Below are 13,518 nucleotides of genomic sequence, written 5' to 3'. Positions count from 1 at the left end.
AGAAATAATCCGCTCAAGGAAGAATTATTACTAAAAACGACTGCAGCGACATGAAAAAGCCCGTATTTGCGGATCTTGTCGAAACGCCACTCTGCAAATATAATCTCAAAAGTAAGAATTTTTTTAAAAACTGATAAGATTCAACCAAAATTAAAGAGTTAATCAGAAGTTGTCTTATTTACCAGGTATAGGCATAGTCTGAATGTTTCATAACGGTGGGCATGAAAAATGATTTACAAAACCATCTTTCTCTCACTGTAACATTTTCATGTGAATGTTTTAAGGCCTAAACCATACTGATATTCAACAGTTTGATGGAAATATAATTCTGCTGATGTAGAGACGTAATTCCTTTCAGAAATAGTGTTTTCTTTCTTGTTAGGAATGCAAACTTTGCCTTACACTTACCAAAAAGGATAAGAAATGCAATCCCATATGTCGTTTTTGGCATAATAATAATAATGTGCCAGCACGTAAGAGTACTCGTACAGTAATACAGGGTTATTATAAATGATGGACCCATTTTTAAAAATTCGTAGTAATTAAAGTTCAAATCCAAAATGAACAATTTTTGTACCAATGGAAAGAGGAAGGTTGAAAGTTTCGGTGGGTAATGATGGTTCCCGAAGCGGCCGGTAGAGTTCGCGCGGCAATAGGCCGCCAATCATTACCCTCTCCGTACAAAGATTTATGGACCATTTTTCTTTGCGGAAAGAACTGTAACTGGAACAACGTACCTGGTCATGTTGGAACAATGGGTGTTCCCTCAAGTTATGGAAGATTCACAGAACTTTATTTTCCTACAGGACGGAGCTCCGCCCCATTGGCACCTTCATGTACGAGACTTTTTGAATGCATCCCTTCCTCAGCACTGGACAGGTCGCAGGGGAAATGAAGACCTGGCTCTTCACTTCTGGCCACCGAGATCTCCTGATCTCACCCCACGTGACTACTTCTTATGGGGTTTTGTTAAGGAAGCTGTTTACGTCCCACCTCTACCAATAACTCTGGACGACCTGCGGAACAGTATTACAGCTGCCATGCACTCAGTAACACTAGATACACTTGCTCGTATATGAGACGAGTTCAGCTACCGTATAGATGTTTGCCGTGCAGCAGACGGTGGACACGTTGAACATTTGTAATGTATTGCAAAAATACTTTGAAACTTCCAGTTTCCATTGGTATAAAGATTGTTCATTTTGGATTTGTACTTTAATAAATACACATATTTAAAAATGGGTCCATCATTTATAATAACCCTGTATATTACTAACAAGGTACATTTGCGAAATGTCCCCTCAGAATTCGTGTAAAATTGATTCAAATACAAAGTTCTTCGCGTACTAATGTGTATTGTACTAATTTTAGCGGCCCATACTGGTAATTTGCATATTTATGGGTATTCATATATCAGGAATGCAATCATACACTAGTATAACTCTGGGACACAAAATTGCTTTTAGTTTATTTATTTGTAACTGGACATGAATGTAGAAATGTGCAAAACAAATTGGATCATATACTGCTTCTCTGACATGTTACCCACAAAGGTCGCCATTTTGGATTCAACTTTCGGTTTTTCAAATGGGAATAGGTGCAAGTGAAGCATCAAATTCATTTACAATTTCCTCGGAAATTCACTGTTATAGTGAATTTTACCGTAGGAAGGCGTGAATTTTACGGTACCGTACTGGAAGAGTACGAAGGCCCATAAATGTGCAAATTACCGGGATGGGGTAAAATTAGCTAAAATTTGTTCAATACACATTGGGCCGCGGAAAACTTTGTATTGGAATCAATTTGATACGAATCTCGAGGAAACACTTCACGAATGTACCTTGTAAGTCAAGATACTATACTAATCATAGAATTGGAAATAGAATCACAACACCGGTTTTAATTCTATTTAAAATAAAATTCTATTTCAATAAGTGGAAGAACTTCTCGTAAAACAATTTTAGAATGCATGTCAAATAAAATTTTAAAAGTCAAATCATATACAAGGCGTATCCTTAAAGTAAGTACCGTTTCGGAAAAAAAATGTAGTAAATATATGTTTTTAATTTTATTGTCACAAGACATAGCAAATCTTATACTACTTTTCCACATAGTTTCCACCGTTGTTGGAGCACTTGTCATAGCAGTGGGTCACCTTAGCTAGTCCTTCCTCATAGAACGATGCCGCCAGTGAGTTTGGCACTATATGCCGACAGTGATGAGAACCATTGCTGCACAGCGAGTTTCACTTCGTCGGGAATTCGCCTGGAAGCTTTGCCATACTGTAACATCTATTCTCACGGATTTCTTCATCGATTTTCCTCACTTAGTCATCGTCGACAACAGAAGGCCGACCACTCCGGGGCTCATCGTGGACATTAGTTTGACCCTCATTAAACATCCTTACCCACTTTCTAACCATTCCATCAGTCATTGCGTTTTCACCATAAATATCTTTAATTTGACGATGAATTTCTGCCGGTTTCACATTCTTTGCGTTTAAAAATCGAATTACCGAACGAATCTCACAGTCGGCGGGAGCGTCAATTGTCTTAGACATTTTAAACTTACACTACGTAGAGCAACCAAAATGGCGTCAGTTGAGAGCAGACGAACAAGGACGACTAGCGCGTATGCGCAGAACGCCGATCGCAGCGCAGCAGCGACCGGAATCCGAAACGGTAACTTTCTTTCCGGATACGCCTCGTAAAACTTGAATTGAAAACACAAACAATGAATCTTAAAAAAATGAGTATTCTTCTGTTGCCGTTGACAAAGCTTTCCTAGTATATACTGAGGTGCACACGACATACCTCATAGCTACGCCTATAATACCACGACAACTATTCTACGAACTGTCTACTAGCTTGTGTTAATTAAAATATTTACATATTTTCTTCTGTTTCCAACCATTTCAAAAAATCCATCAACATCATACATCTCATCATCGCTGTTTTGCTCGGTCTCGGTGCAGAATCGTGATACATTAATAATAATAATAATAATAATAATAATAATAATAATAATAATAATAATAATAATAATAATAATAATAATAATAATAATAGGAGCCTAATAATAATAATAATAATTAAGGATGAACTTAATCTTAAGAGATGTCGCGATTATTGTAAAACACTATTATCTTCTGATTTTGAAGAAAATGCACTTTTTTCTATGCACTGTAAAATCACAAATAATAACATGCAATATCGCATTGCACGTTGTTGAGCTGAATGAGACATATTCATTGCTATTTTTTTTGCCTTTGGATATCCTCCTTATTAATCGCTTAGAGTACTGTAAGGGTTACCTTTAAATACATCTTAATTTTGAAATCTGACAAATTATGATTTTTAAGCTGACATTTATAGCAAGAAAGCCGAAAAAGAGGAAAGAAGTTTAAAGAAGATTATCAAGTTGTCCAAAGCATTTATTCTTACAATCAACTATAATATGCCACCGAAATCAAGAACATAACTGAAATTATCACATACGCCTGCGCACACACCAATATCAAATACCTATTACGTGCTTTCAAAAGACGGATGACAGGAAAATCTTTCACTCCAAGCCCAGAAATTGGGAAATAGACAATATGAATACTACCACAGACCTCATCACAACTTGGATATACATATATAATTTGTATATGCATACATATACATATACATACATATTCTTGTTTGATGTAGGAACAAAAGTTTTGCACAACCATGTAATCTTCTTGAAGCTCACACTTAACTTTTGTGTATCCTTTCATGAATTTAAATAGCTGAGTAGGAGGGCTATAAATTACAATTAATAAGTAAAGATTGCAGCAAAGACGTGACATTTCTATTCATGAAAGGATATACAAAAGTTAAGTGAGAACTTCTAGAAAATTGCAAAGTCGTGCAAAACTTTTCATCCGACAACAAACAACAATATGCCACCGAAATCAAGAAGAGAATTGAAACCATCAAAAAAGTTAATTGCCACCTTCCAATTGATACCAGTATTGAAGACATCACAACAGCACTCAATATTCTCCGTTTTACAAATGCGAATCCAGAATCCTGAGGTGGGAAAGGAAAGTCTCCATGCAACTATACTTGATAACACTGAAGAAGACTACAAGCTACCAGAATCTTCAAAGAGGATTTATTGCTACACATGAAAGTTTGCATAGAACAACTACAAAAGAAACTACTTGCAATGCTTCAAATGCCAAAGATTTGGGCATTCGCAAGCAATTTGCCAAGCTCTGCCTCGGTGCGTTCAGTGCACCGGCTCTCATTGGACGTACCAATATAAAATGAAGACCAGGAGACACACCAGAAAATGTGTCGACTGTAAAGGCGGTCTTCCTGCTAATTGTTCCGGATGTCCGCGAATACCAAAAAAAAAAAAAAAAATCCACAAGCAAAAACAAAACAACGCCAGCAAGCACAATCTCACGTTCAGCACCCCTTCAAGACACCACTGCTACATCCACTTCAAGACCTCAACCTACAATATCATGCACTATCACAACTTCAACGCCGAAGACGTCCCGTAATGATAATTCATCCTATGAAGACATCATCCAAATAATTAAAGAACTTATTCAACTTCTGAAGGATTTAAACCTAACCAATATAGCACACACTCTACGCACCTATGCCGCTTCAGATCTGTTCAGAAAGTTCACCATCCTCACGGATTTCGTCTCTGAACTATTACCGTAGAATCATCAACACTTTTCAACACTTCAGCGCTCTGGAGTATTACCGTAGAGACAAGAAGGCTTTTCATCATTTCAGTGCTTCATTACTTGTTGTAAAAAGCGTTTTTCTTGTTTCATTTGTACTGTTGTGTATTTTCGTATTTTGTAATTTTGTGTTGTAAACAGAAAAAAGATGAACGAATGGGTCTTGTCATCCATCTCCCAATAATGAAACTAAAAATAAATAAATACTCATGGTCCAACAGAGGGCATTACCTTCTGCAGCACGCCCATATTCAGATGGGAATGAAATTGCATATAAAAGAATAAAGTATATGTGTGATTCGTCTCTGCATGGAAGAATTCTAGTTTCGTTTTTTCATTATTTTAGTATTGTAGTATATTCTACTAGGCTAAAATTAGAATTAGGATTTATGAATTAAGCCTTTATTTATTCGTTATGCATTTCTAGTATACATCTGGTTGGTACGAACGAAATGTCCTTCCGAAGTGTCTCATATCCAAAGGCCAAACAAAAATTAAAACTATCGTACTATCAATGTAGATAACAAGCATTTTCTAGCAACGCCCCCAATATATTGAAACTACCCCAGGGAAGTCTTAAATAATCACTGGTCACCATCAGCAAAAATTTCACTCTTGTTGTAACTTACGTAACGACTGGAATCCGTGATGAAAGAAGTCTCAAGTCTGTAATGGAAATAAGTCCTCAACTGCATGTTCTATTGACCGATTATCAGGAAGAGGTTTCACTCCCAAGAGATGCCCGAAGTGCAAGAAGAGTAGCAGTCTGTAGGACAGACGTGCGGAGAGTACAATGGATGAGGAAGGGCTCCATATTGCAAACCATGGAGATTCTGCAACGTCCTTTGAGCGACATTTGCCAAATTGAATGAGAATATCATGTCTTTAGAATAATGCACATGTTTAGGGAAAAGTTCTGGTACATTTCATAGAGTTGAACGCTAGAGCGATGATGATTGATTAAACTCACCATAAACCACCGTACAAAAACAGCAAACCGTCTTGGTCGTTTTGGAAAACAAGATCCAACTACTGATTATGACTGTTGTAGCATATATAATTTTCATCCAAAATGGCAATCCGATACAGGAAATTTTGTTATTTCCTGCACTTACGAGGAAGGTCCATAAACCGTGAGAGTTGAATTTTGATGAAAATTTGTGACAAGATTCAGTTCAAATTGCTAAGTAACGTAGTAATAGTCACTCGATGCGCAAATGCTTCGTTGAGCTGCTACACCGACGCCATCTTGAAATCCAGTAGGCAATGTACAAGAATACCCTTTTGGCACAAAAATGAAAAGGCTTTTGATAGATCTGACTTCAGTATTGAAAACCAAGGTAGAGCATCTATATGTGGGAGTACTTCCAATGCATGATCGCCATTTTGAAAGGCGCCATATTGAATCGCCATCAAATATGATAAATGGCAAGGGGGTCATGTGGGGTATCAAATAGCACTGAAATTTACTCCTGAATCCATTTCCGCAACCAAAGTTTACATATCTGTTTTCACGTCAGAGTTAAGAGCTCTCTTACCTACAGAAATATATAAAAACTGTGCGAGTTAGACTTGTGTTATGAAAGATGGTCGTGCGAGCACTTGCAGGATTTTAACTAATGCAATAGTTAATGCAGTACAATAGCCACTATACCAATCCGATCTTGAGACTAGTAAGAGAAATCGTTAATTAAATTGAAATGCCTGTAGTGAAAAATGGAATAGCAGCACTGTAACAAATTATACCCATTTCAAAGTGCGCTATATATATAAGTATGTGTGTGTTGCGATTATGCATAGCATTTAAATGCTGTGATATAAGTTAGGTGCAACGGTACATATGACTTTGCAAGAATATGTCTTGAAGTTATTAGAAAATTAATAGAAAAAATAATACAAAAATTATTAGAATATAATATAAACTGGTGCACATAAGCAAATATTAACTTACTAACCTTTTGCTCTTCCGTTGTGATTAAGGAGATCCAAAACGAAGTGGTTAGCACACAGCATCATGGAACAGTGCAAACACTTAACAAATGCACTTTCGTCACCATCTTCATGACTACAGACACTATTTTCTACAAGTCTTCAGAACATTTGTAAATGAATCAACTATTGCTCTTGTTACGTACCGACATTTCTACCATGCATATGCAAGCATGTCCTTTAGGACTGGCGCACAAAATTGATGATACAAAACGGAATGCATTTTCTTTATGAACATTCTGCCATATAACTTGTACACCGATCAAGTGAACACCTGCTACAATTAGTTATTTATCACAGTTTTGATATGAAAACTAGTCTTGCCCTTATTATAATAAAAGCAAGTGTTTCATCATTAAAGGTGGAAAGATGCAAATATTTAATTATTTAACATTGTAGGAAAAAGCAAGAAAGAGGCTTGTTTTATGGATAGCAACTTGGTATTGAATCGTGTAATATTTATTGCCATCTATTTTTATTAGGTGTGTATGCATTCGCTTATCACTAATAGCAGAACAGACATCAGGTGTTTCCAGGTGTATCGTTTTCTAAGAATTGGCTGTGAACTGATAATTTAAATCCACTTCATTGTTCAATACGTCAGCGATAAATCGATTATATTTAGACAAACTGGCAATAAATACATTAAAGTATTTTAACTTCGTAATAAACACGGTACATTATAGATTGTCGAGTATGAGTATTGGAAAAGAATGCAATATTCTATAACAATGATGGTCTTTGCGTAAGGTTTCAAGATTGGAGAAAAAACTTAACACACTATAATGGACCATGAAAAATTGCCTAAAATAGATTTTTGGTTTCATACAGTTGATTTTTGGCTTGATATAGGTATAACTTGTAGGATGCTGCTATTCCATTTTTCACTACAGGCATTTTAATTTAATTAACGATTTCTCTTACTAGTCTCAAGACCGGATTGGTATAGTGGCTATTGTACTGCATTAACTACTACATTACTTAAAATCCTGCAAGTGCTCGCACGACCATCTTTCATAACACAAGTCTAACTCGCACAGTTCTTCCTGTGGGTAAGAGACCTCTTAATTCTGAAGTAAAAACAGATATGTAAACTTTGGTTGCGGAAATGGATTCAGAAGTAAATTTCAGTGCTATTTGATACCCCATATGACCCCCTTGCCATTTATCATATTTGATGGCGATTCAATATGGCGCCTTTCAAAATGGCGATCATGCACTGGAAGACTCCCACATATAGATGCTCTACCTTGGTTTTCAATTCTGAAGTCACATCTATCAAAAGCTTTTTCATTTTTGTGCCAAAAGGGTATTCTTGTACATTGCCTACTGGATTTCAAGATGGCGTCGGTGTAGCAGCTCAACGAAGCATTTGCGCATCGAGTGACTATTACTACGTTACTTAGCAGCTCGAACTGAGTCTTGTCACAAATTTTCATCAAAATTCAACTCTCACGGTTTATGGACCTTCCTCGTTAGACAACTGCACAAGTCCAGAAAGAGATTCTTCTTGGCCTTTGGCAACTCATGTGGCACCTATGAGTTTAGCCGCCACACTACCAACGGGAGTACTTTGTGCCCAACTCTTCTAATCCTTTCTTTAAAATGATAAATAATATGGATCCCTCGTCAACGTGTTTAGCTAAAGCGTGCATCTTAATGTGGTGCAAATTGAGCGTTACTGTGCCTCAAAATTCTGTTGCCGAACATTCACGAAATTCATGAAGATCAACGGAGGTATCTTAATCCGTCTATGTATTATGTTTCTTATATGGATTTCCCACACTAGAGTACAAAGCGGACATTTCATTCGTACCAACATAAAAAAATAGAAACTCATTTATATATTTTATATTGTACAGAGCTTGGGATTCGCTAGTACCTTATACGACACCCCTTGGTATCAACATTCTTCCTCGGAAGTATCTTATTACATCCAGGTAATAATGTTGACAACTCAAACGCCCATGTCACTAAATGGGGCTGGATTCTTTTCACTTTCTCTGGAACTATATGCGTCAGTAAGTATTGATATTTGTTTAATAATTAGTGGTAATTCAGTTAGTTATTTACAGCTTTAATTGAACAGTATTTATGTCAACAACTCTGCTAAACTACTTACGGCAACTGCAGGAGACAGATGTAAAATAGACCTGCAAGAGTACACTTATACCTGCTCCAAATTTGATATGCGTATACATATTATACAATAGGATGACTATATTCTCATTTAAAAAAAAAAAGTGAAATATTTTATATTGGTGTCACCCCCAATCAAAATTTCAAATAATGCTACTGGGTATAAAATGTAGTAAAAAATAAATAAATAAATAAATAAATAAAAGTATTTATGAATCTTTTAACTCTGTAGTTGAAGTGAAGTCTGATATGACTAGTGCAGTGCATGAAAGAGAATCAAGTCCGCTTTCGGTAAATTGTGTCATATTTCATCTTTAAGATCGATAGGTAAATTTCCTTTTAAAACTGTTAAGGATTCCTCTATTGATATTGTAAATAACATGTATAATCTAATGTAAAAAAGTCTTTTTTTTTTCGTTTACTCTAGCGCACTAAACAAGCTCTGTTCTTTTTTCTTATAATTTTGGTAACTGGACATGATTCTTTTGTGCTCTGAACAATCAGCATCCTCTTTCAAGTTCAATTGCGATTTCATTAATTACATGTTTTAGGAAATGAAATCTTTGAGTTTAACGTCCAACGTTAACGCCATTTAGTCCATGGGAGATGTTTGTTAAAGCAAGTGAATGACGATGGAAGAATTGGTGGAATCCGAAAGTGGGAGGAAATGGGAGCACGCCAAGAAAACAAAAGAGCACAATGTTGTCCAACAACAAACATACTTGGCCGGGGACCGAACGCACCAGATATAAAGGCTCTACAACTTAGCCACCCTGCCTCCCCGATTACAGGTAAAGCATCGTGCCCTCTCCCAAACGCTCAACGTGAAAACCGCAACGTTATAGTAAGGAGCACGGTAGCTCAGTGGTAGAGCTTTCACTTGGGTCCTTAGTTCGATGTCAGCTCGCGCCAAGTGGACTTTGTGGTAGATAAACACCGTGTGGGGGTTTTCTTGGGGGATTTCCCGTTTGCTTCCACTTTATTCATCCCACCGTTGCATTCAATTGTCATCATCACCGTCTCCTTTAGCTTACCTCGCAGAATTGTGGGACGTAAAACTGAAAGATTTCATTTCTCATTTCATTTTTTCAGTGTTATATGCTAGTTAAGTAACTCCCTTTCGTCTAACCGGAAGTATGTAAATAATATAAAAGCAAAAATTATGTAAATGGGTAGTGGAGAAATTATGTAAATGGAATTCTCCGTGGACTGTATACATATTATATATATATATATATATATATATATATATATATATATATATATATATATAATAAGATTGATTATCAATTTCATTCCAATTTCTTAACTGTGTATCCAAGTGTTGAACAAGGAAATTAAGAATAACAGGCATTCCTAAAGGTATTTTATATTAAAGGTTCAAATTTATTTTAGGGAGAAAAATGAAACTTAACACCCTGTAGATTATTTTTCAGATAAAGAAGCACAAACACGTTAACAAACTATGTTAGTAATTTCATTGCATTTCCAAAGATCAAAAAACGGATGACTAAATTATAATATAACCTTAAAACCAATAAAGGATAATGAAAACAGTTACAGAATTAATACTCTTTCCGCAACAGCATTTATACAGCGAATTATTTAAACTAAAATAAATAAATAGAAATATGTCCAGCATATTTAACTTTGTAATATGCATGGAATCTGCGGAGGCTTAGTGTTAGAGTGATCATCTATGGTAGCTGGATTACCTGGTTTAATATAATTTCTCAGCACGTACACTTCGTATTGGACAAACACTATGTATTCCGTTTCTTCGTATTTTCTTTGTCCAATCATTTCTTTTATCATTGTCATTACTGTGTTATTTAGCCCCGGTAGATCACAGACGTTTTCATTTCATTGCATTAATTGACACTACAATCTATATATGGAAATTACTTAGTGAGATGAACTGGACTTTTGCCTTTCTTTGAGCACGGGGGCTTTATCCGACATAAACGTACAATTCAAAGTGGGATTCAAACGACATGGACTTCCACTGGCAATCCCTCGGATCTTCCATCTCAAAAGGATATATGCTCACCATGTGACCGCAAGGAATCTCTATCTACTTGTCTTTGGTTGAGTTCAGTAAAACATATTATAAAGCATATATCTATTGAATACCACAGTATTTGCTTTTATTAGCTTAGGGACATTACTTCTAAAAATATCAGAATTTTCATAAAAGTTAAACATTGAAGATAATATTGCTCATTTACTTCGTTAATATTCAGTCTGTAATCTGTCATATTTGAGGGTAATCACAAAGTTTTAAAGTAAAATCTTTTTTTTTTTTTTCTGGAGGTGAAATAATTCAGCAGACGAAAATTTCCCAAAGTTATCGACTCAACCTGTTTATTTGTTCTAATTACTAATTATCAGAATACTGGTCAGTACCTTTTCTTTTGTAATTTATTATTATAACGGCTGGCCGAAATTGTCAAGCTAACTCTGTTGGAAGTGAAATATTGAGTTGGTGGTTGATCTGGTCTGCTGCAGACGAACTTCCATGATTGTCTACGGACCCACCGAACGTGCCACATTCGAAGACAGTAGGTTGGTTGAATATGTAAATAATATTTCTCATCCGTCATAAGGTCACTCTGCGTAAGGACGTTGAGTACATAAAGTTAATAAATCAAATAATTTAAAGTGTGATATGAAACGATATTATGTATTAAAGAAGAAATCCTATACGAAAGAAACTTTTTCCTTAGCAAACATTTTTAGTGCTGCCTAAATTCATCTTCAGTATCATCAAAATATGACAGCGCAACCAAACTTTTTTTTTAAAAAATAATCCGCTTCTGGACCATTTACTCACGTGCGATCAATTATGAAATGAAATCTTACGTTTGAGTTGAACGTCCTATGATTATGCCCTTTTAGGCTAAGGGTGGAGGTGATTAAGGCAAGTATATAACAAATCTAGAACAATTGGTAAAAATAAGAATGTGGGAAGAAACGGGAATATTCTAAGAAAGCCCACGAATACGATGTTTTCCTCTACAAACTTACTTGGCCGTGTGTCGAACTAGGTACTCCGCGTATCAGAGATAACCGCTCTACCACTGAGTCACCGTATCCTCCTGCGATCAACTAAATGTAGGTATGAAAATTTCCTTTGGAACATGCAAATGCATTTAAAATAATAAAATACTCAAGAATATTACTTTCTTAAAATTTAAACTTGTAACTTGATGGTATAACGTTTAAGTTGAGCCCATTCTTTTTATACATTTAGGGTATCATTATAAGATTTAAAGAGAAAAAAATGCTGTTAAAGTTCAAAATTAGTTAATCAAAAAACTTTTCATAAAACAAGACGCGTCATTCAGTCAGTCATATCCCTAATAGTTCACACTCAGGCTAATGGTTATTGGTAGTTTCACTGCTTCGTACCTCACGATAAGGGAATTTGCTAGCCTGCAGGTAATTTGCAGCAGTGGTCGTAGTTTGAGGGTAATTTCCCTAATCTATGGAAACTTCGAAGGTAATTTTTGCAAAAGGGGAAAAAGGGATTTTCTTCGATTAAACGTGAAAAACCAGGGACATTCTTGCACTGACTGTTCAACCAAATGCGTAAACCTTTCTTTGTCCTTCAGAAATATTTGCAATAGTGTGTGTGTGTGTGTTGAAGTGAAGTCTGAGTTTTACGTCCCACGCCGCTTAGGCTAAAGGATACGGTGATGATGAGAAATGAATGGAATGGTGGAATGAAAAACGTTTGAGGAAACGGGAGAACGGCGCGAAAATCCACGAGCACGGTGTTTGTCCACCACAAAGTCCACACGGCGCGAGCTGGGAGCGAACCTGGGACCCCAAGCACCGGAGGTGAACTCTCTACCATTGAACCACCGCATTGCGTCTGCTCAAAGTAGGGCTAATAGAATTTGCACCCATCATTGGCTGTTTTTTGGAACAAATAAGTTAAGAAAAGGTAATAAAATATAAGGTAATAGCAAATGTACAAAACAAATGCGATTGGCACTTCCTTTAATATAACTAAATTAATCATATCACATAATTTATTGTGTAGGATTTGGACTAGGGAACATTTAATAAGAATATTCACTACTTCCTCGACAAAGTAGGGATCATTTGATAAGAAAAGGAAAATGTTTATTTCAATCGAGGAAATTTTGCTTAAGGAAACTTACGAACGTTGATTTGCAGACAAGCTGAAGTTTGGGGGAATCAACAAGTTTCTTTAAGCCTACAATCACAACGTGGAGTCACCGGCGACCCCAGTCCATATAAAATACATTCTTCGCCCTCGTCGTTCTGCAGGACAGAGCATGCTGTTGAATGTGCATATTGCATTGTTGTGTTAATGCGGTAATTTCTGTGATCTTTTGAGTGCTCGCATTGTAGATGAAACAGATGAGGATTTGTCCGATGTTGATGAACTGGTAAACGAAAATGAGAATAATGAGAAATAGAATTAACAAGAAGATGAATTTAAAGATGATGCTAATAATGATGGTGTTGCAGACTTGTTGCAACGAAAAGTGATTTATCGGAAGAATAGCAGTAAGTGGTACACTAAACGGTTCCACCAAAAACTAATAGAACCTTGAAGAAAAACATCGTTATTATCTATTCTACGCTATATTGTATAATTAATAAAGGAACTAATTATATCCACA

General features: G+C 36.1%; 1 protein-coding gene across 1 annotated transcript in view; it reads left to right on the top strand.

The window, feature by feature from the left end:
* LOC145692838 (odorant receptor coreceptor-like) overlaps positions 1–13,518 on the top strand; it is a 41,159-nt gene that overhangs the window by 25,746 nt on the left and 1,895 nt on the right. The window contains exon 4 of the mRNA XM_081768340.1: positions 8,584–8,742. Coding sequence (XP_081624466.1) covers positions 8,584–8,742 — 159 coding nt within the window. The remainder of the gene's footprint in view (positions 1–8,583; positions 8,743–13,518) is intronic.

Source organism: Thermobia domestica, chromosome 8, assembly GCF_964235325.1.
Source record: "Thermobia domestica chromosome 8, izTheDome1.hap1.1, whole genome shotgun sequence".
NCBI classification, from domain to species: domain Eukaryota; kingdom Metazoa; phylum Arthropoda; class Insecta; order Zygentoma; family Lepismatidae; genus Thermobia; species Thermobia domestica.
This window is presented reverse-complemented; position numbering and strand designations above follow the sequence as displayed.